The following is a 24,482-nucleotide window of genomic DNA, read 5'->3' as shown; positions in this document are numbered from 1 at the left end:
GGGGGTGGGGGTGTGATTGGCTGGAGCCGCTGGGCCGCCTCCGCGCGGGCGTCTCGGACTAGCCCCAGGCTGTGGAGCGGTGCTCCCGCGCCAGAGGTATCCGAGCCGAGGAGACTTGTGGTTTCTCTGACTCTGGTCTGAGGCGGCAGCACTGATCATGGAGACCGGTGCCTCCCGCGAGCCCGAGACGGCCGAAGTGCTGCCCCAGCACAAGTTGGACTGCAGGTCTCTGGAGGCCTACCTACACCAGCACTTGCCCGGCTTTGGGGCCGAGCCCGAGGCCAAGCTCACCGTTGCCCAATACAGGTATCGACGCCAGCCTTCTCCGCCAGCAAAAACAGATCTGTGCCTTGTGTTTTTCTTCCTCTGGCCTTGGTGTGTTCCCAGTTTCCCCTATCCTGTTTCTTTTTCCGCAATGACGCACTCTGAAGGCGAGAACTGCCGTCACCCGTCCCTTGCATTACATTCTGAGTATTTCCAATTCAAGGGCAGTGATGGAAGCACAATAACATTCACGATTCCAACTACAAGAAGGAATCTTTGTTAACAACTATATTCATTGAGGCAATTAAGGTTGGAAGGTCTGTGGGATATAAAGAGGCCTTCGTTCAACGTTTGTCCTATAACATTTTTTTCTGAGAAGCGGATGTAATTCCGTTCACATTGGCATACTCTTGGAGGCTGAGTTAATGGTACCAGTTGGGGGGGTCCGAATTCTTATTCTAGATCTTACATTTAACAAATCACAGCACCACTTTGGGCTTTAGTTCTTTCTGAAGTAGGGGTATAGAACTGGATGACCGTTCTGAGAGCACTGTTCCCCATCGTGAATCTGGCTCTAGTCTGATCTTGTATAATAGAAAATAATTTTCAAATAGACTTCATTCTAAAGATAGTATTTTGATAAACAGAGCTATAGAAGCAGTCCTGGCTTCCAGAAAACTAGACGTGCCACTTACTGACTGGGAATTTAAATACTATGGTACATGAACTCTCTGAGAACTAGTTTCATAATCTGTAATAAATATCTGCCTGTTCTGCTTGATCCTGATAATTAAATGAAGTAATACAGGTGAAATGGCTTAACATTGTAACAGAACTGTATACCAGTGGCATTTATCACTGACATTTATGCCAAATTAAAAACAAAAAAATAAAAATAAAAGGCACCATGTCACAATAGATATTGTAGGATGAAGGAGAAGGTGGAATAAAATATGGCTGAGGTTTCTAGCCTAGAACCCTTGTGTTATAAACTAACAGCTCAAAGTTCAAATTTGCTATGGGAATCTGAACAAGTTATTTAACTCTTTTGAGCATTGAATCATCCTTTGGCAAAATGGGGATAGTAATATTTCTCTCCTAGAGTTGTTGGAGAATTATCTAACTGAGAGTTAATTCTGAATTAAGTTGAATGTTAAATAAACCAGAATTGTGCTTGATAAATGGAATTAGTTGTGGCGTAAATAGTATATATGTGTGGAACTATCTCCACAGAGAATACACATTTATTTCCAAAACACATGAAAAAGTTTATGAAAATTGAAGACATGTTAGGCTACAAAGGAAGTTTCAGAAATTCTAAAGCGTCATTCTTAAAAAAAAAATTCAGAATATAAATGCCAAAAGTTTAGAAATCAAGAGAAGATAGATAATAAATACATTTTAGAAACTAATTGAAATACAGATTAAAGAGCCAATAATCTACAGAAAATAATGGAGTTTATCAAAGTTCAGTATGCAAAAATCAATTGCATTTCTTGACTTTAGCAACAAAAATGTAAAATTATAATTTTCAGAAAGATAAAATTAATAAGAGAAACAGAAATATAAATTTCTCAAATATTAATCGAATAAAGTATGTGCAAGACCTTTGTAAAGGAAATTATAAAACTGTATTAGGACCTTAAAAAGAACTAAGTAAATTGAGAGATGCCATGTTCACGAATAGGAGAATTCAGAATTCCGCATGTTTATAGAACTTTGACATATGACAGTGCTGGCACAGAGAATCAGTGTGTGTGGGGTTGGAGGGAGAAAAGATTTTTCAGTAAATTATACAGCAATAATTATTATCTGTATGAAAAAATTGAAAGTAGACCTGTCCCTTACTCTACCTCACACAGTTCCAGGTGGACTACAGACTGGAATGGTAAAGGCAAAACTATAAACATTTGGAAGACATACAGGAGAAGATCTTTATGACTTTGGAGTAGAGAATAAAATCTTTAAAAAGACAAAAGCACAAACCATGAAAGAAATGACTGATAAATTTTTAGTGAAAGAATCCTTAAAGTGAAAGAACAAAAGAAAATATTTTCAGTGTATATAATGGATAAAAGATTAATATCCAGAACATATAAAGAACTACAATAGCCCAACAGAAAAATGGGCAAAAGACTTGAAGATACTCAACCTCATTACACTGTAATAATTGGGGAAATGCAAATTAAAATGACAAGATACCATTTCACACCATCATATTCACTTTTTTTTTTAAATCTGACAATATCAAGCAGGATATGAGATAACAGGGACTCATCCACTATTGGTGAGGGTGTGAATTAGTATAACTACCTTGGAAAACAATTTGGCACAGTCTTGTAAAGATGAAGATAGGAAGACAAAGCCCCATGACAAAGCAATTCTATTCCTAGTTTTATACTCCTGAGGAATTCTTGTACCAGGGTATCAGGAAATAATCTACAAAAATGTTCATTGCACTGTTTGTAATAGCAAAACTACAGGAATAAAACACGATGTTCATCAATAGTAGAATGGATGAATAAATTGTAGTATATTCACGTGATGCAACACCATACAGCAGTGAACATGATTCAGCTGCATCTATACACAACAACACAATCAAAAACTGGACAAATAAGCAGTATATTGTTTAAAGAGATAAACTTCAAGGGAATGATATATTTAAAAATCAAGACAGTAGTTACTCTGAAGGGACAGGAAATTCCCTGGTGGTCCAGTGGTTAGGACGCAGCGCTTTCACTGCAGTGGCCAGGGTCAATCCCTGGTGGGGCAACTAAGACCCCTCAAGCAGCACGGCACAGCCAAAAAATTAAAAAATGAAGGGAGGAACACAAAGCGAGCTTCAGAGATACAGTAACTTTTTTCTTTCTTAAACTGGGTAGTGAGAACACTGGTGTTTGTTGTGTTATTCTTTATGCTTTACAAATTTTGTAAATATTTTTAATCTATGCAAAATTTATTTTTAGAATTTGCAAAAATTAAATCATATTAGAAATAAAAATATTTAGATTTAAACAATAATGAAGACATTGTATAACTTGATAGAACAAAACTTATGATTTCCAGCTATGTGCATAATATGTGCCTGGCACTGCTCCAACCACTGGGGATATAACAGACAAAAAAAATCTTGCCTTTTTGGAACTTCCATTCATTTGGAGAAGAGAGATGATAAATAAAATCACTTTCTAAATATTACAGTGTAGAAAAAGGTGATGTGTATCATGGAGAGAAACAAAGGAGAATAGGAAATGTTTAGGAGGAGGGAGAAGAAAGGCCTCAGCGAGAAGGTGGCATTCAGCAAAGAGAGATGGGGATGTGAGCCATGGGGAAAGAGTATTCCAGACAGAGGGAACAGCAAGAGCAAGGGCTCTCCAGTGGGTGGAGAGACTACAGGCCAATGTGCCTGGAGTTGTGTAAGCAAGGGCAACAGGAATTCTGTTGGCTGTTATAAGGGTTTTGGCCTTTCCGTTAGTCGAAATGGTGAGAGATTAGGGATTTGGGGGCAGAGGAGGGAAGTGATTTTTCTTTTTTTTTTTTTTTTTTTTTTCAGTACGCGGGCCTCTCACTGTTATGGCCTCTCCCGTTGCGGAGCACAGGCTCCGACGCGCAGGCTCAGCAGCCATGGCTCACAGGCCCAGCCGCTCCGCGGCATGTGGGATCTTCCCAGACAGGGGCACGAACCCGTGTCCCCTGCATCGGCAGGTGGACTCTCAACCACTGCGCCACCAGAGAAGCCCTGATTTGTCTTTTTAAACAGAATCTCTTTGCCTATTGTGTTGACTGAAGGAGGCAAATACAGGGAGACCAGTTTGGAGTGTATTGCAATGACCCAGTACAGAGCAATTAGTGGTATGGACCAGGGTAGTAGTGTAGGATAGGTGCAAAGTGCTCATATTCTGGATTTATTTTGAAGAATTTACTGACTGATCAGATGTGGGGTATGAAAGAAAAAGAAGAAGAGACAAATAGTGTTCCATTTTTGTCTTGGCAACTGGAAGGATGGAGTTATCATGAAATGAAGTAGAGATGACTGTAGACAATCAAACTGGAAGGCAAATAACAGGAACTCAGTTTTGCAATGTTAACTTTCAAGATGCCTTTTGGAGTGGATATGTATAGTAAGCAGGCAGATATATGGGTCCAGAGGTCAGGGCAGAGATCTAAACTAGACATTTACATTTGGGAGTCATTGAGATAGAGAGGGTATTTAAAACCATGAGATCTTACCTAGATGATGAGTCTACATGAAGATACAGAAGGTCTATGAACTTATTCCCAGGCATCCCAATATAAGAAGTTAAAGAATTAAGGCAGAACCTACAAAGGAGTCTCAGAAGGAGTGGCCAGAGAGATGGGGAGAACCATGGTCTGATACCATAGCAGTATTAGTGACCTTGAAAAAGTAATTTCAGTGGAAAGATAGGAATGAAAGCTTGATTGAAATGGGTTCAAGAGAAAATAGGAGGAGAGGAATTGGAGCAAGGAATATAAACAACTCTTGAATTTTTCTACAAAGGTGGAAATAAATGTCTTTCGTAGAGGGGGAAGTGGGGTCAAGAGAAGTCTTTAAAAAAAAAAAGGCAGCATGTTTATATGCTGATGGCAGTGATCCAGAACAGACAGAAAAATTTGTGTAGGAGAGAGGGCTAGAACGATGTCCTTGAGTTGACAAAAGTAGGATGGGATCTAATTCACAAGAGAAGGGATTGTCCTTAGATAGGAATGTAGACATTCTTCTACAGACTCTGTAGGGAAGAAGAGTATATGGGTACAGGTGCTTCTATGCAGTAGATATGGTGTAAGCTTGTGGAAGTTCTCACCTGATTGCTGCTATTTTCTCTGTGAAATAGGAAACTAGGTAATCAGCTGAGAGTGAAGATGGTGGGAAAAGTGTTGGAGGTTTGAAGAAAGAGGAGGAATTGTAAAATAGTCATCCAAGAGCATGGGAGAATGAACAGGCCAAGGAAGTATATTATGATTGCTGGCAGCGTTCACTTTGAGGTTCATAGTCATGAATTTGAAGCAAGAGTAGTTATTTTAGTAGATATTGTTGATACTTTGCCCAGATTCTCTTGGACTCCTTTTTACTGTTTCCATGCACACCCTGGTTTGGTGGCTTCTGCTTCCAGTAGCCAGCACCTGTGGCTCTTTTATAGACTGTTCTTGCTTACTGGAGCCTCTTTTGCCCTGAATGTTTTAGTGCCTAAGATGGCACTGGAATGGAGGTACTAGTGGGAATGAAAGAAAGGAAATTATGATCAGAGATAGAAATGCTTAAAAAATAGGATAATGCAGTGCTTGAGTTGTTGTTATTGGTAAGGTATAGGGTGTGTCCCATAGAATGAGTGACAGTTCTCTTGGATATATACCTAGGAGTGAAATTGCTAGATCATATGGCAGCTGTACCTTCAATAAGAAGCTTTTAGTTTTCCTTTTATATTTCACCTGGGTCATTTACCATCATAAAACGCCAGTGCTTCATATATGACTGCATTATCAAAAATGCATCCAATCAAACATTTGGCATTAAAATTGTCTTTGTAAGGTTCATTGCAACTTGACTCTTTGGAGCATCACAAATAAATTGTCCCATGTCAAGACAGACAACACAGCTTGAAGTGGTCCCATTTCCTGACCATTGTGGCAATGATCTCCACTTCCCTATGCTGAAAGGCACCCCCCTCCCAGGATTAGATGGTGCCAAGATGATTGCTGGGGAGGATGGGTCTGGCTTATCAGAGTTAGAAGTAGACAGTGGACGTACTGCTGCATTCAATCTGGACTGCTCTTGTTCTTTGCAGATGGAGGCTGGAGGCCTAGGGAGAAACTTCAGAAAAAAAAATGTTTTTAACTTTCCCCTATTACCTGTTACCTCGGATTAATTCGTCTGGTTTTTTTGGTTTAAGGCCTCTCTTTCATGCTGTTGAATTATTTAAAAGCTGTGTAAATGAAGGTATAGATTGAGTAAGTTTGGTAGCTGGAGTATATTTCCTTAGTTCACATGAGAATTTCTGTTCACAGGGCAGAGAAAGCCAGTGCCCTGGTGTCTGAGTCACCTGGGGCACTGTTGCACTTCCTGGCCCAGATATCCACTCTAGGACCTTGCTTATCAGAATTCCCACTTTAGAGAGCTGTACTTGGGGTCCTCTCTCCAATGGCAGATGACAGAATACCAATCCAGCTGTTCTAGCATCCTTTAATTAATTTTCTGACTGATCACCTACAATCTCTTCTCCCAGCCTTTCTTTGCTTAGATCTAGACATTGTTCTAGGTGCACTTCTGATGAAACTCATAATTTGCAAGTAGGAAGTGTGGTCTTCTCTTCTACCTGTGTAGGTTGTAGATTCTCCAGCTGCCACTGTGTTACCATCTGCTGTATATCATCCAAAAGCTCATGTTCTTAGCTGCTGATAGCACCCCTCTTGGCTTTCCAGCATTGAAATGGGTTCATTTTCATTTTGTGTTTTCTTTTGAAATTTCAGCAGGATTTGGGGAAAAGGAAAAATATATCTTTGTTATTGACCTTTTCTCTACTCTTATCTAGATCAGGACAGTCCAATCCAACCTTTTATCTCCAGAAGGGCTTTCAAGCATATGTACTCAGAAAAAAACCACCTGGTTCACTTCTTCCTAAAGCACATAAGGTATGGTATACAAACGCAATGATAAATTCCTTGTTGACTAATAAATGGATTTTATACACACAAAACAATTTAAATTGCTTTTTAAAATAATCTCAATTATTAAATATAGAAAATGCATTTTATTTCTTAGATGAAAATTTCACTTGAATTGTATCCCCCCCCCTTTTAGTTTTTATTAAGGATTTGAGTTTGAAATCTGAGGCTGTGTTTAGGCTGTTAATCCTGAGCAATACCCAGTCCTCTTATGGATTTGATTCCTTCCTATACAATTAGCTAGAAATACAGTCACCCAGTAAATATTTTCACTGCTACTCATTTATAGGTATTTTGTACTTCGGTTAAATTATGTTTTAAAAAGTACAGTATTATATCTTATAACAATATATACTCACTGAATACTTTAATATATTTGATATGACAATTCCCTGATCTTTTGGTGATAAAAAGAAATATTTAAATAATCATTTTTATAGTATTCTCTAAATTGACAGTGAGAATTATAAAAGATTTTTGTTGAAAACTGACTCTGTTCAGAAAAACAGGTATTATCTATGGATTTTTAGAGAAGAGAACATTAAAAGCATAATGCATATTTTGAATATTATTATAATCATGTATAACAGGTGCTTCCCAGGCCCAGCTGACTAGAGATGGGCCATTGAAGCGTGGGTTTAATATCACAGTAATGGAAAATGCAGATTCTGACCTTCTTAGTCCCGTATCATATTCCCAGAAAATGAAGTGACTTGGATGCTTAAGATAGAAAAATTTTGCTAACTTTTATTAAGCCTCAACACGGCATGGCTGAAGGAAAATCCCCACTTGTAGGGAGAGATTTATGCCCCAATAAACAACTGGGTTTGTCTCCTCTTGATAACAACCTAGATGTCTGGAAGACATCAGAACATAACATAATGCTTTCAGCCCAAGGATCTGGAGTACTTTTGTTTCAACTTCCTTCATTTTTTCCAAATCTGCATTGGAAAAAAAGCAGTGTTCCCACACTGCCATCCACTTTATGACCAGCCTCCACCACTCTACCCCACCCCCCTTTCCCAGCACCAGGTGGTTATAAACACTTCTTTCTATAGCCATTGGCACCACTGGCTGCTCTCACCTTGGTTATGGGTTTAGTCACTTCCCTGCTGCAGTTATTGCAGCAGTAGCTGCTTTATCCCTGTTGTGAAAGTGAGCTGCATGGTTTCTTCTCCTTAGAAGTGGTCAGCCACCACTGCCTGAGTCTGGGGAAGTGGACTTTGCAGGTAGATGAGTTGGCATCAGAGTTCTGCAGTAAGCTGTGTCCCTGGGTCCTGAGTGATAAGCCTGTACATCTGTCCTGGTTAAGGAAGCCCTTTTCTTCTCCTGTCTTATTTGGGCTCCTGCTTCAGTACCAGCTTGCTTCTCATTGCCTTCTTACCCAGTAGTTATCTTGAGGTCCATGGCAGCCCTGGGTACCGGGCAGGATCCCCACATCCCTGCCTTGGAAACAAGTTCCTCCATTGATCTCCCGAAGGAGTGGGTGCATTTCCTTTCTACCGGCACCCACTGGCCTTCCCCAGCATTCTGTACTTGACTGTGCCCAGAGTGTTGGAATAGAGAGCCCCCATGGGAAACTGGAGTTGTGGGGGTTGGGGGCTGGGGAGCAAAAGCAAGAGTGAGCCAGCAAGCAGGGAACTGATAAGAAAAAAAAGGGATGTTTTTATGATGATACATGCGAAATATTGTGGTCAGGAAATGTCACCTTCATATTATCAGAGTTAGGAATAAGCCCCATGCATGTACCTATCCTTTTAGCCTAATTAAATGATCAATTTTTAGTGCTGGCCTAATTTATAATTGTAATAATCACACTAAGACTACTTTATTTTTTTTAAAGCAATTTTTTTTTGAATTTTATTTATTTTTTTATACAGCAGGTTCTTATTAGTCATCCATTTTATACACACCAGTATATACATATCAATCCCAATCTCCCAATTCATCACACCACCACCACCACCCACTGCTGTTTTCCCCCCCTGGTGTCCATACGTTAGTTCTCTATATCTGTGTCTCTATTTCTGCCCTGCAAACTGGTTCATCTGTACCATTTTTCTAGGTTCCACATATATGCGTTAATATACAATACTTATTTTTCTCTTTCTGACTTACTTCACTCTGTATGACAGTCTCCAGATTCATCCACATCTCTACAAATGACCCAATTTCATTCCTTTTTATGGCTGAGTAATATTCCATTGCATATATGTACCACATCTTCTTTATCCATTTGTCTGTCGATGGGCATTTAGGTTGTTTCCATTACCTGGCTATTGTAAATACCACAGCAATGAACATTAGGATGCATGTGTCTTTTTGAATTATGGTTTTCTCCAGGTATATGCCCAGGAGTGGGATTGCTGGGTCATATGGTAATTCTCTTTTTAGTTTTTTAAGGAACCTCCATACTGTTCTCCATAGTGGCTGTATCAATTTACATTCCCACCAACAGTGCCAGAGTTTGTTGTTTGTAGATTTTCTGATGATGCCCATTCTAACTGGTGTGAGGTGATATCTCATTGTAGTTTTGATTTGCATTTCTCTAATAATTAGTGATGTCGAGCAGCTTTTCATGTGCTTCTTGGCCATCTGTATGTCCTCTTTGGTGAAATGTCTATTTAGGTCTTCTGCCCATTTTTTGATTGGGTTGTTTGTTTTTATAATATTGAGCTGCATGAGCTGTTTATATATTTTGGAGATTAATCCTTTGTCCATTGATTCATTTGCAAATATTTTCTCCCATTCTGATGTTTGTCTTTTCATCTTGTTTGTAGTTTCCTTTGCTTTGCTAAAGTTTTTAAGTTTCATTAGGTTCCATTTGTTTATTTTTGTTTTTATCTCCATTACTCTAGGAGGTGGATCAAAAAAGATCTTGCTGTGATTTATGTCAAAGAGTGTTCTTCCTATGTTTTCCCCTAAGAGTTTTATAGTGTCTGGTCTTACATTTAGGTCTCTAATCCATTTTGAGTTTATTTTTGTGTATGGTGTTAGGGAGTGTTCTAATTTCATTCTTTTGCACATAGCTGTCCAGTTTTCCCAGCACCGCTTATTGAAGAGATGGTCTTTTCTCCATAGTATATTCTTGCCTCCTTTGTCATAGATTAGTTGACCATAGGTGCATGGGTTTATCTCTGGGCTTTCTATCCTATTCCATTGATCTATATTTCTGTTTTTGTGCAAGTACCATATTGTGTTCATTACTGTAGCTTTGTAGTATAGTATGAAGTCAGGGAGACTGATTCCTCAAGCTCTGTTTCTTTCCCTCAAGACTGCTTTGGCTATTTGGGGTCTTTTGTGTCTCCATACAAATTTTAAGATTTTTTGTTCTAGTTCTGTAAAAAATGCCATTGGTAATTTGATAGGGATTGCACTGAATCTGTAGATTGCTTTGGGTAGTATAGTCATTTTCACAATGTTGATTCTTCCAATCCAAGAACATGGTATATCTCTCCATGGTATATCTGTTGGTATCATCTTTAATTTCTTTCTCAAGTGTCTTATAGTTTTCTGCCTACAGGTCTTTTGTCTCCCTAGGTAGGTTTATTCCTAAGTATTTTATTCTTTTTGTGCCAGTGGTAAATGGGAGTGTTTCCTTAATTTCTCTTTCAGATTTTTCATCATTAGTGTATAGGAATGCAAGAGATTTCTGTGCATTAATTTTGTATCCTGCAACTTTACCAAATTCATTGATTAGCTCTAGTAGTTTTCTGGTGGCATCTTTAGAATTCGCTCTGTATAGTATCATGTCATCTGCAAACAGTGACAGTTTAACTTCTTCTTTTGCAATTTGTATTCCTTTTATTTCTTTTTCTTCTCTGATTGCTGTGGCTAGGACTTCCAAAACTATGTTGAATAATAGTGGTGAGAGTGGACATCCTTGTCTTGTTCCTGATCTTAGAGGAAATGCTTTCAGTTTCTCACCATTGATATTTGCTGTCGGTTTCTCATACATGGCCTTTATTATGTTGAGGTAGTTTCCCTCTATGCCCACTTTCTGGAGAGTTTTTATCATAAATGGGTGTTGAATTTTGTCAAAAGATTTTACTGTATCTATTGAGATGATCATATGGTTTTTCTTCTATTTGTTAATATGGTGTATCACATTGATTGATTTGCATATATTGATGAATCCTTGCAACCCTGGGATAAATCCCTCTTGATCATGGTGTATGTACCTTTTAATGTGTTGTTGGATTGTTTGCTAGTATTTTGTTGAGGATTTTTGCATCTATGTTCATCAGTGATATTGGCCTGTAGTTTTCTTTCTTGGTGACATCTTTGTCTGGTTTTGGTATCAGGGTGATGGTGGCCTCGTAGAATGAGTTCCTCCCTCTGCTGTAGTTTGGAAGGGTTTGAGAAGGAAAGGTGTTAACTCTTCTCTAAATGTTTGATAGAATTCACTGTGAGGCCATCTGGTCCTGGACTTTTGTTTGTTGGAAGATTTTTAATCACAGTTTCAATTTCATTACTTGTGATTGGTCTGTTCATATTTTCTATTTCTTCCTGGTTCAGTCTTGGAAGGTTATACCTTTCTAAGAATTTGTCCATTTCTTCCAGATTGTCCATTTTATTGGCATAGAGTTGCTTGTAGTAGTCTCTTAGGATGTAGTAGTCTCTTAGTATTTCTGCAGTGTCTCTTGTAACTTCTCCTTTTTCATTTCTAATTTTATTGGTTTGAGTCCTCTCCCTCTTTGATGAGTCTGGCTAATGGTTTATCAATTTTGTTTATCTTCTCAAAGAACCAGCTTTTAGTTTTATTGATCTTTGCTATTGTTTTCTTTGTTTCTATTTCATTTATTTCTGCTCTGATCTTTATGATTTCTTTCCTTCAGCTAACTTTGGGTTTAGTTTGTTCTTCTTTCTCTAGTTCCTTTAGGTGTAAGGTTAGATTGTTTATTTGAGTTTTTTCTTGTTTCTTGAGGTAGGCTTCTATTGCTATAAACTTCCCTCTTAGAACTGCTTTTGCTGCATCACTTAGGTTTTGGATCGTCATGTTTTCATTGTCATTTGTCTCTAGGTACTTTTTGATTTCCTCTTAGATATCCTCAGTGGTCTCCTAGTTATTTAGTAATGTATTGTTTAGCCTCCATGTGTTTGTGCTTTTTACGTTTTTCTCCCTGTAATTGATTTCTAATCTCATAGTGTTGTGGTCAGAAAAGATGCTTGATATGATTTCAATTTTCTTAAATTTACTGAGGCTTTATTTGTGACCCAAGATGTGATCTATCCTGGAGAATGTTCCATGTGCACTTGAGAAGAAATTGTAATCTGCTTTTTTGGATGGAATGTCCTATAAATATCAATTAAATCTATCTGGACTCTTGTGTCATTTAAAGTTTGTGTTTCCTTATTAATTTTCTGTTTGGATGATCTGTCCATTGGTGTAAGTGAGGTGCTAAAGTCCCCCACTATTATTGTGTTACTGTCAATTTCCTCTTTTAGAGCTGTTTGCAGTTGCCTTATGTATTGAGGTGCATATATATTTATAATTGTTATATCTTCTTGGACTGATCCCTTAATCATTATGTAGTGTCCTTCCTTGTCTCTTGTAACATTCTTTATTTTAAAGTCTATTTTATCTGATATGAGTATTGTTACTCCAGCTTTCTTTTGATTTCCATTTGCATGGAATATCTTTTTCCATCCCCTCACTTTCAGTCTGTATGTGTCCCTAGGTCTGAAGTGGGTCTCTTGTAGGCAGCATATATATGGGTCTTGTTTTTGTATCCATTCAGCAAGCCTGTGTCTTTTGGTTGGAGCATTTAATCTATTCACGTTTAAGGAAATTATCGATATGTATGTTTGTATTACCATTTTCTTAAATTGTTTTGGGTTTGTTTTTGTAGGTCCTTTTCTTCTCTTGTGTGTCCCACTTAGAGAAGTTCCCTTAGCATTTGTTGTAGAGCTGGTTTGGTGGTGCAGAATTCTCTTAGCTTTTGCTTGTCTGTAAAGCTTTTGATTTCTCCATCGAATCTGGGTGAGATCCTTGCCTGTTAGAATAATCTTGGTTGTAGGTTCTTCCCTTTCATCACTTTAAGTATATCATGCCACTCCCTTCTGGCTTGTAGTAGAGTTTCTGCTGAGAAATCAGCTGTTAACCTTATGGGAGTTCCCTTGTATGTTATTTGTCACATTTCCCTTGCTGCTTTCAGTAATTTTTCTTTGTCTTTAATTTTTGCCAATTTGATTACTATATGTCTCAGTGTGTTTCTCCTTGGGTTTATCCTGTATGGGACTCACTGCGCTTCTTGGACTTGTGTGGCTATTTCCTTTCCCATGTTAGGGACGTTTTCGACTATAATCTCTTCAAATATTTTCTCTGGTCTTTTCTCTCTCTCTTCTCCTTCTGGGATCCCTATAATGCGAATGTTGTTGCGTTTAATGTTGTCTCAGATGTCTCTTAGGCTGTCTTCATTTCTTTTCATCCTCTTTTCTTTATTCTGTTCCACAGCAGTGAATTCCTCCATTCTGTCTTCCAGGTCACTTATCCGTTCTTCTGTCTGAGTTATTCTGCTATTGATTCCTTCTAGTGTATTTTTCATTTCAGTTATTGTGTTGTTCATCTCTCTTTGTTTGTTCATTAATTTTTCTAGATCTTTGTTAAACATTTCTTGCAATTTCTCGATCTTTGCCTCCATTCTTTTTCCAAGGTCCTGGATCATCTTCACTATCGTTATTCTGAATTCTTTTTCTGGAGGGTTTCCTATCTCCACTTCATTTAGTTGTTTTTCTGGGATTTTATCTTGTTCCTTCATCTGGTACATAGCCCTCTGCCTTTTCATCTTGTCTACCTTTCTGTGAATGTGGTTTTTGTTCTACAGGCTGCAGGATTGTAGTTCTTCTCGCTTCTGCTGTCTGCCCTCTGGTGGATGAGGCTATCTAAGAGGGTTGTGCAAGTTTCCTGATTGGAGGAACTGGTGATGGGTAGAGCTGGGTGTTTCTCTGGTGGGCAGAGCTCAGTAAAACTTTAATCCAGTTGTCTGCTGATGGGTGGGACTGGGTTCCCTCCCTATTGGTTGTTTGGCCTGAGGCGACCCAACACTGGAGCCTACCCGGGCTCTTTGGTGGGGCTAATGGCAGACTCTGGGGGGGCTCACGCCAAAGAATACTTCCCAGAACTTCTGTTGCCAGTGTCCTTGTCCTCACGGTGACACACAGCTACCCCCCCACCTCTGCAGGAGACCCTCTGGCACTATCAGGCTGGTCCAGTCTCCTATGGGGTCACAGCTCCTTCCCCTCGGTCCCAATGAGAACACTACTTTGTGTGTGCCCTTCAAGAGTGGAGTCTCTGTTTCCCCCGGTCCTGTCGAAGTCCTGCAGTCAAATCCCACTAGCCTTCAAAGTCTGATTCTCTAGGAGTTCCTCCTCCCGTTGCCAGACCCCCAGATTGGGAAGCCTGACGTGGGGCTTAGAACCTTCACTCCAGTGGGTGGACTTCTGTGGTATAAGTGTTCTCCAGTTTGTGAGTCACCCACCCCACAGTTATGGGATTTGATTTTATCATGATTGCGCCCCTCCTACCATCCCATTGTGGTTTCTCCTTTGTCTTTGGACATGGGGTATCTTTTTTGGTGAGTTCCAGTGTCTTCCTGTCAATGATTGTTCAGCAGTTAGTTGTGATTCTGGTGTTCTTGTAAGAGGGAGTGATAGCACGTCCTTCTACTCTGCCATCTTGAACCAATCTCTCACACTAAGACTACTTTTAAGGAAAATACTAAGGAAATTATTATCCTCTGGGTTATTTGTTGATACTGTTTTAAAATTAATTTCTAACCTTAATGTTAGTTCACAAGTAATTATTAAATTTCTGTATTTCTGATTTTTAATTATCTATCATCCTATTTAGATTGATAGAGAATTTAAAGTCCAGAAAACTTTGTTTTCAATTGGATTCCCCGTTCCCAAACCTTTATTGTACTGCAGTGATGCTTGTGTCATTGGAACAGAATTTTATGTGATGGAACATGTACAGGTAAATTAACACTTAATTGTACTTTTTGTTGCTTTTATTTTTAATTGCGAAATTAGATGTTAATAAGTGATAGTATATTGTAGGTAATTAGTTTGCTTTGCAAGGGCTTAAACTTTTTTCTTTTTCTTAAAACAACAGAAATTTATTCTCTCAGTTCTGGAGACTAGAAGTTTGAAATCAAGGTGTCAGCAAGATTGGTTCTCTATGGAAGTTTTGTTTTGTTTTTGTTTTTTAAATTTTTTTATTGAGATATAGTTGATGCACAATATTATATACGTTACAGGTGTATTACATAGTGATTCACAATTTTTAAAGGTTATACTCCACTTACAGTTATTATAAAATACTGGCTCTATTCCCTGTGTTGTATTAAACTTTCGTTTTATTTTGAGCACACACAGTTTGAGCAGGTTGAAGTAAACTAGGAACAAATTTAGTAATTAGGGCGTATTGGCTTAGTCTTCCTCTAGGTGTCAGTAAAGAGCTATATGTAATGGCAATAACTAAACCGTCCAAATAGTAGGGGAAAAAACTACTCCAAATAGGACATCAATCCATTAAAAATAAATCCAGATTGTTTTAAGGGTTTTTTTTCGGTAAGATGTTACTTGAGATTAGTTTTTGTCCTTTAAGTTCATCTTGGTGTATCCTTGTATTTTTCCTTTGGCATGTACACTCTTATGTTAAACAAGTTTCACAAATGACAGTTTTTCTAGCACATTTTACAAAGAATTGGTTTTGGTTGTAAGACTGTATCCTGATCTTTTTTGTAGGTAACAGGGGATGATGACACAGCAAATAATTGGTATGAAAAGATTTATTTTGTTTTATATTATCTGTTGTAATTGCTTCCATAGGGCCGAATCTTTCGTGATTTCACAGTTCCTGAAGTTAGCCCAGCAGAACGCTCAGCCATATATGTGGCCATGATAGAAACCTTGGCTCAGTTACATTCCTTGAATATACAGTCACTGCAGCTGGAAGAATATGGTAGAGGTGCTGGGTACTGCAAAAGACAGGTAACACATCCACACAAAGTGCTCCTTTTCTCAAGTTGTTGGAAATAATATTAGTTAAAATAAAAACCTATTATTTTATACTTTTCTGAAACTTGGCTATAACTTAATATCAGCCGTCAGATTGACTTGTTTTAAACATAAAACAATTTTGTATTTTTAGATCAGATTTTGTTCAGTAAAAGCTTCTGTAACAGCATGTACATAAATGCAGATTTAAAGCTGTTTCTATCTCTTCACTTAATTTACCAATATATTTTCTATACAATTGTCCCTTTTTAAATTAGTTTAACAGATATTTATTAAGCATGAATGTATGTTTAATATGTGCTGAATACTGTGTTAAATATCAGGAAAATAGAAATAAGTTCTTCCCCTAAAGGAACTTATGGTCATTTTTGAGACATCTATACCTGAATCTCATTTACATGAGACTTGAAAATGGTATAAAAGAGTATGTAATCTGGTAGTAAATTGTTTGGTACTCATCATGAAAACTGTTCCATTCAGAGGATAGATATCAGTATGCCCTTGCTTAGGTTGGGGAAAGCTTCCCGGGAAAGATATGTCTTGTACTGTGTATTTAAGGAAGGATAAAATCTAGAGCAATAGGGAAGAGATGGTGAGCATTTCAAATCAAAGAAACAGCAAGACCAGATATGTATGGGGCTGTTTCCCTTTGTATGTCTTTTTGAGGGGGCAGAAGGGAGAGAAACGGGAACTAAGGTTTAGGGAATACTCATTACGTGCCAGCTCCCATGCTAGGTGAGTTGTTAGACCTAGTGTTTTTTAATCTTTGTAACAACCCTAATACATAGGTATTACTACCCCCATTTTGCAGATGAGGAAACTGAGGCTTGCAGGTATTAAGTAATATACAAATAAGTGGCTTAGACATAATTTCAACCCAACTCTCTGAGATTCCAAAGACGAAGATCTTTACTGTACTAAATCGAACAGAGATACCTTAGAAAGTGGGGAGAGAGATATAAGTAGATAAATAATATTATTTCAGTTGATGGAGGACTTTGACAATAGGTTGTCTTATTTGCATTCAATTCTAAGAACAATTTTAAAAATCTTTGCATTTTTCATATCTGTAATATATTTTTGAAGATTCTTTAGAAAATTCTATGGGTAATAAGAAAGGGGATTAAAATGAAAAATAAAGATCTCCTTTCTTCTTCTAGTCCCTATATTACATTTTTCAGGGATTACTTGTTTCTTGTGACCCTTCCAGAAATTTTCTTTGTCTATGTTTTGGTATGTACGTATGTGTGTTTGTGTGTGTTCTTTTTTTTTTTTCTCCTTCCACAAAATATTTGCTGAATAAAGACTAGAACCCACGTCTCTTGATTCCTAGGCCAGTATTTTTTTTCCTGATAAAAGTCTAGGTAAGTAAAATGAAAATAGATGGAAGAGAAACTTAAATGTTGAAGTTTTCAGGCTGATATGAGTTTTTTAGGCTAATATGAGTATCACGGCATTTGTCCTGAGCATTTAACACTAAAACAAAATTTGATATAATTGAATTTTGTTTTAATTTTAGAATTGCTGAATCTTATATTCCACTTTCAGCTCTGTCATTTTTTAAATGTATATATCTTTAGGTATCAACCTGGACAAAGCAATATCAAGCTGCAGCTCATCAGGACATCCCTGCCATGAACCAACTATCTGACTGGCTAATGAAAAACTTGCCAGATAATGACAATGAAGAAAATTTGATTCATGGAGATTTCAAACTAGATAACATAGTTTTCCACCCTAAAGAGGTATTGGAAGCCCTGTTTATAAAAAATTGAGTATGTCTGATTTGGGATACACGTACTAAGTAGATGTTCCCCCAGAGCACTGAAGGAGCCCACCCCATCCCCATTCCTCCCCTATATTCAAAACTAACATTACCACTCACAACTTTTAGAAATAAGTCCTGCAGATATTCTGGCATAGGTATCTGCCCACCTATAAAAGGCTGGGTCTAATCACCTGATTTACTACTTTAAAAGGATTTGGGAATTTACATGCATGTTGCTGTTTTCTTCAAAGAAATTTTTCAGCTACTAAATATATTTAGCTTATCCACGTTCTTGCTCTTTCTTCTGGTTCATTTTCATTTTTTTCCCTATCTGATAAAGAATTTTGTATTTGATTATTATAAGCTCAGAGAGGACAGAATTCCAAAAGACTCTTTTGAGTCTTCAAAAGAATTTGTATGAGATTAACGTAACCTTGCCCTGTGTAAATGTACACAGTGTAATCTTTATAAAGAGTACAAACAAATCAGAGCTATAACCCTCCTCCACTGAGCATAGTGAGGCCTAGGATTGGAGGAGTATGGTGGGAATGAAGAAAGTACTTCAGTTCTCCTCTCTTTACCTGTATGCCTTTGGACAAGACATTTATTTGGCCCTTAGTATTCTGATATTGATGTGAATGATTTACAGTTCCCTGAATCTTCCTTCTTAGGAGAAAATTTTCTGGGTTCATTAGTTTTCTCAGAACGCTAAGATGTTTTAGGGCAGGAAGAGCTGTTCTAAATTCATGTGCTAAGCTTCTGGGTTTCATGTTCTTTTCACACAGGAAGAGGACAGGAGGAAAATAACATTATATATTGCATTGCTGTCATAATTCAAAGTACTACTATATCAATTGAAAGTTCAAATGTAATATAAAGACATATGAGCACATGTACCATCAAGACAAAATTTTTCATAGAAAAGTCAGTTTGGGTATTTAAATTATGTATATGTAATTATATGTATGTGTGCGTATGTAACTTTTTGTTAATGGCATGGATGAATTCTGAATTATAACTGTTAAATATAGAATAGGAAAATTAAATATTGCTAATTTATAACCTGGAAAAATTAGAAAAGCGTATACCTTAAAACAGCAGGATCTGGTCTATATTTTATCTATTTATTTGGTTCATTAATATTTTTGGAGCCTATCTTTGAATAAGTCAGCGTTCTTTATGTGTTCTATCAATATAACTACAGTACTTTTACATTCATTACTTAAGCAAGGAAGGAAAAATTCAGACCTAAATCTCCTTAGTTATGTGTTGTCTACCAAGATGTTTAAATATGCTAAAATTAAATATTAAATATGCTGAAAGTAACGGCAGGTAAGTTCCAAGTAGTTATTCCCTTTTTATATTTAATCTCATGTTAGAAAAACGTTTCTTATAGGATTAAAGTTGCCAAACAGGAATCATCTAACTTAAGTTCTGTGGAGGCAATGCTAATTTGTTACATATATCATTATCTTTTATGTTTTAGGGTTATATAGTAGCTAGTAAAATGTCTTCTACTTTATACCCAGTAATCCCATAATTATTAGTTAAATCAAAGTTAATCAATTTCTGTCTCATATAGATATGCGTAGCTAATTTTTTATGGAAGTAACATACAGTTGACAAAGTACAAGTCAACTGGCATTAATTATTACCAACTATGTGCTCTGAAACATGGGGTTAGAAGGAAAAACAGCTCTTAATGAGCTCAAAATACTGGAGAGAAAAGATACTCGGGTAACAGCAGAGAACAACATATACCCAAATGCTAAAGTATATCATACAATAAAACTAAGAGAGTAGTCAAAGAAGGAAAACATTCCCACTGTGGACTGGCATTAAAAGCTATGAAACTTTAGAATTTAATTCTAGTCGATAGTTCCATCTCATTTTTTAAATTTCATAAATAAGTAGGAAATTAGACTATGTTTTTTCATGAAGGCACTTCACAAATTGGAAAATCAGTCCCTGGATGTGTATATGTATGTGCTCCAATGTATATATTCCCAGGGATATGATTGAAAGCTTTTTATTTTTCCTTTGAGGGTAAGGATTATACCTTTAATTTTTTTTCTTACCTTTGTTTCTAGAGTCTATATGGTAGATGCTCAATAAATGAGGACCTAGACTAAGAGATCCTATAAAGCAGTAAATGCATCTTATTCATTTCTGCAGGTAGTTACATGTTTCTGAATGAATCTATGTTAAAAGAATTGATTTTAATTAATCACTAAGGTACTATTTCCATCTCATTTATTTATGCTTAATTTTTATTCTCTACCAGTATGACCTTAACCCCTTTCTGTGCCTCAGTTTTTATTGTAACTTTTTATTTGGAAATCATTGAAGACTCACAAGAAGTTGTAAAAATAGTAGAGGGGCCTGTGTATCCATCATCCAGATTCCCCAAAGAGATCTCACACAGCTAGAGTATATTATCAAAGCCAGGAAATTGACATTGTGTGACTTGTGTGCCTTTTGGATTGGGAAAAAAAAATTTCAGGGTTCCCAAGGAGCTAAAATGAGGTAATTGATATGGAGCAACTAGCTGGTACCCGGCACAGCTGGTGCTCAACTTATTTCAGTTCTCTTCTTTTCCATTCTTTTCCCCTCTGTTTTTATATTCTGCTTTTCTAAGATTACCTATCAAGCTCTATTCTTTAGAAAAAATTAGGGTAAAAGTAAATCTTTACTTTTAGTAGATATGTACTAAAACCTAAACAGTAGTTATAGGGGATGAAATTATAGGAGATTTATAACTTGTACATTTCTGTAATGTTTAAGGTTTGAGGTTTTATTGTTCTTTTTTCCCCAAGACAACAGCATATTTTATTTTTGTTGTCAGAAAGCACAACAATTAAGAAAGAAAACATAAACAATTTTAAATGATAAACCATCTAGGAATGTGTGTGGTAAGCCAGTAAAGAATTACTAAAGGGAATAACAAAACTAAAATATATCACTCAATTTCACAATCCCTAGTTATTTTCTAGTTACTGATATGTAAAGTATTTGAAGCATGTTTGAGCAAGTGTTTCAGTAGTACAAAATGCTTACTGCAATGTTTAAAAGAAATCCAGTTTTCCTGGAAAATATCGTTAATTTTCCAAATATAAATCTTACCCATCTGGCAGAGAAATGTTTAAGATTTTGGAGTTTAATGTACATATTACCATTTCAACTTGAAAAATAAATATATTTAATAAACCCATAGATCTGCATTCATTAATTAGTAGTCAGATGTATTTACGATAAATATAAGGACACTGTTTCTTCTGAAGTCATCTGCCTTGCAGTCTTTTATATGTTGTCTTATGAAAAAAAATTTGTTATGCAAAACAAAACGTGTTTTTAATGGATTTTTCTTTTTAATTCCCCCACTATTTCTAAGATGTCAGTGTAGTTACAGAAAAGCTTAGTTATAAAACTTAATTTTATAGCTAGAAAAGACATGGGGATTAGGTTTTTTTCCAATCTTTTTACTTTTCAGATGTTTTTAAATACCCTTAATATTCTCTTTGGTCATAAAGCCAGGTTTTGAACTCAGACCTACTGACTTCCAATTCCATATGATTCCTTCCACACTGTACTGCTTCTCATCTCTGTTGGAACTGGTCAGTGTTGGTAATCTAGAAACTGAAACCCTTGTCTTTGACCACAGCCTCACTACCTTCTACTTCTTTTATTTCTTTATACCTCACCTGAGATGCTACAAATTTGATTCCTCTTACTTTAGAATCCATGAACCCCTTATGACTTCATTTGACTTCTCACCTTGCCTGGCCCAGGTGGGCATGATCAATCATTTCAAGAACTACCTTCTTTATTATCAATGAATTAATAATTTTTTGACTGTGGATTTGTGTGCGAGTAATGTAAGAGTTATAAAGTTTCCTGACCTTATATTGTTATTCCAGAATCTTCTCACCTCTTGACTTTATATATAATCTCCAACTCTGATCTTGGTTCATTTTATTTTTGCTACAGAATGAAGTCGTAAAGTCACGTTAACAGGGTCTGGGACATATCTATGCTACATAATTTCATCTAGGTTTTAACTTCATCTCTTTGTAAAATCTGTGACATTTTTTTAAATGGCTTTTTCATATCTTTTCTATTCTTCTCGAACTATCAAGTTGCCTTTTACATCTAGACTCCCACTCTCACATTTAGACTTGATTCGTTTTTGTCCTTTTAGTCACTTTTCAGCACAAGCGGCTTTCTAGGGATTACATACCCCTGGAAGTTCTCTTGATGTTGTTGAAGACATTTCAGTCCACTACACAATGTTTCCTTCATGCAGACTGATGGGTGACATTTTCCTTAAGCCATTGCCAAGAAAAATTGTTACTTTTTAAAAATTAAAGTATAGTCAATATATAGTATTATGTAAGTTACACATATACAGTATAGTGATTCACAATTTTTAAAGGTTATACTCCATTTATAGTTATTATAAAATATTGGCTATATTCTCTGTGTCCTTATAGCTTATTTTATACATAATAGTTTGTACCTCTTAATCCCCTACCTCTAAATTGCCCTTCCCTCCTTCCCTCTCCCCATTGGTAACCACTAGTTTGTTCTCTAAATCTATAAGTCTGTTTCTTTTTTGTTATATTCACTAGTTTATTTTTTACATTCCACATATAAGTGATATCATGCAGCATTTGTCTTTCTCTGTCCAACTTATTTCACTTAGCATAATACCATCCAAGTCCATGCACGTTGTTGCAAATGGCAAAATTTCCTTCTTTTTTATGCCTGAGTAGCATTCCATTGTGTGTGTATATATATATATACACACACACAATTTTATATATATATATATATATATCAATATCATGTCTTCTATATCCATTCATCTGTTGATGGACACTTAGGTTGCTTCCATATCTTGACTATTGTAAATAATGCTGGTATGAACACTGGATACATGTAACTTTTCAAATTAGTGTTTTTGTTTTCTTCAGATATATACCCAGGAGTGGAATTGCTGAGCCACATTATAGTTCTATTTTTAGTTTTTTGCAAAACCTCCATACTGTTTTGCACAGTGGCTGCACGAATTCACATTCCCACCAGCATTGTATGAGGGTTCCCTTTTCTCCACATCCTCACTAGCATTTGCTATTTGTGTTCTGTTTGATGATGGCCATTGTGACAGGTGTGAGGTGATATCTCATTGTGGTTTTGATTTCATTTCCCTAATGATTAGCGATTTTGAACATCTTTTCATGTGCCTGTTGGCCATCTGCATTTCCTCTTCGGAAAAAAGTCTATTCAGGTCTTATGCCCATTTTTTAATCAGGTTTTTTTTTTATATTGAGTTGTATGAGCGTTTATATATTTGGGATATTAACCCCTTATTGGTCATATCATTTGCAAATATTTTCTCCCATTCAGTAGTTTGTCTTCTTATTTTGTTGATGGTTTCCTTTGCTGTGCAAAAGCTTTTAAGTTTAATTAGGCTCCATTTGTTTATTTTTGCTTTTATTTCCTTTGCTTTAGGAGATAAATCTAAAAATATATGGCTGCAATTTATATCAAAGAGTGTGGTCTGTTTTCCTCTAGGAGTTTCGTTTCTAGTCTTACATTTAGGTCTTTAATCCATTTTGAATTTATTTTTGTATGTAGTGTGAGAAAATGTTCTTATTTCATGCTTTTACATGTAGCTGTCCAGTTTTCTCAGCACCAGTTTTTGAAGAGACTATCTTCTCCATTATATATTCTTGCCTCATTTGGCATAGATTAATTGGCCATAAGTGTGTGGATTTATTTATGCATTCTCTGTTATATTCCATTGATCTTTGTGTCTGTTTTTGTGCCAATACCATACTGTGTTAATGACTGTAGCTTTGTAGTATAGTCTGAAGTCAGGGAGCATGATTCCTCCACTTCTGTTATTTCTCAAGATTGTTTTGGCTATTTGGGCTCTTTTGTGTTTCCATAAAAATTTAATTTTTTTTGGACACACTGCACGGCTCGTGGGATCTTAGTTCCCCTACCAGGCATTGAACTCGGGCCCTTGGCAGTGAAAGCACAGAGTCCTAACCACTGGATCTCCAGGAAATTCCCTCCATATAAATTTAAGAATTATTTATTCTAGTTCTGTGAAAAATGCCATTGATATTTTGATAGGGATTGCATTGAATCTGTAGATTGCCTTAGGTAGTATGGTCATTTTAAGAATATTAATTCTTCCAGTCCAAGAACACAGTATATCTTTCCATCTGTTTGTGTCATCTTCATTTTCTTTTGTCAGTGTCTTATAGTTTTCCAACTGCAGGTCTTTTATCTCCTTAGGTAGGTTTATTCCTAGGTATTTTGTTCTTTTTGATGCAACTGTAAATGGGATTATTTCCTTAATTTCTTTTTCTGATAGTTCATTGTTAATGTATAGAAATGCAACAGATTTCTGTACATTAATTTTGTATCCTGCAACTTTACCAAATTCACTGATGAGCTCTAGTAGTTTTCTGGTGGTGTCTTTAGGATTTTCTATGTATAGTACCATGTGATCTACAGAGTGACAGTTTTACTTTTTCCTTTCAAATTTGGATTCCTTTTATTTCTTTTTCTTGTCTGACTGCTGTGATTAGGACTTCCAATACTATATTGAATAAAAATGGCAAGAGTGGACATCCCTGTCTTGTACCTGATCTTAGAGGAAATCCTTTCAGCTTTTCACTGTTGAGTATGATGTTAACTGTGGGTTTGTCATGAATGACCTTCATTATGT

At 36.5% G+C, this 24,482-nt stretch overlaps 1 protein-coding gene across 3 annotated transcripts in view; it reads left to right on the top strand.

The window, feature by feature from the left end:
• Positions 1 to 18: 18 nt before the first annotated feature.
• The window catches only part of ACAD11 (acyl-CoA dehydrogenase family member 11), an 88,683-nt gene continuing 64,219 nt past the window's right edge, over positions 19 to 24,482 (top strand). For 2 of the 3 annotated variants that reach the window (XR_004349574.1, XM_032629600.1), the window contains exons 1-5: positions 19 to 306; positions 6,816 to 6,915; positions 14,801 to 14,926; positions 15,784 to 15,945; positions 17,553 to 17,717. Coding sequence is in view for 2 of the 3 variants with exons in the window: in XM_032629600.1 (XP_032485491.1) it covers positions 158 to 306; positions 6,816 to 6,915; positions 14,801 to 14,926; positions 15,784 to 15,945; positions 17,553 to 17,717 (702 nt within the window). In the remaining variant the exon portion in view is untranslated. The remainder of the gene's footprint in view (positions 307 to 6,815; positions 6,916 to 14,800; positions 14,927 to 15,783; positions 15,946 to 17,552; positions 17,718 to 24,482) is intronic. The other variant, XM_032629601.1, reaches the window with a different exon arrangement.

The sequence above is a fragment of the Phocoena sinus genome, chromosome 4 (assembly GCF_008692025.1).
Source record: "Phocoena sinus isolate mPhoSin1 chromosome 4, mPhoSin1.pri, whole genome shotgun sequence".
NCBI lineage: Eukaryota > Metazoa > Chordata > Mammalia > Artiodactyla > Phocoenidae > Phocoena > Phocoena sinus.
This window is presented reverse-complemented; position numbering and strand designations above follow the sequence as displayed.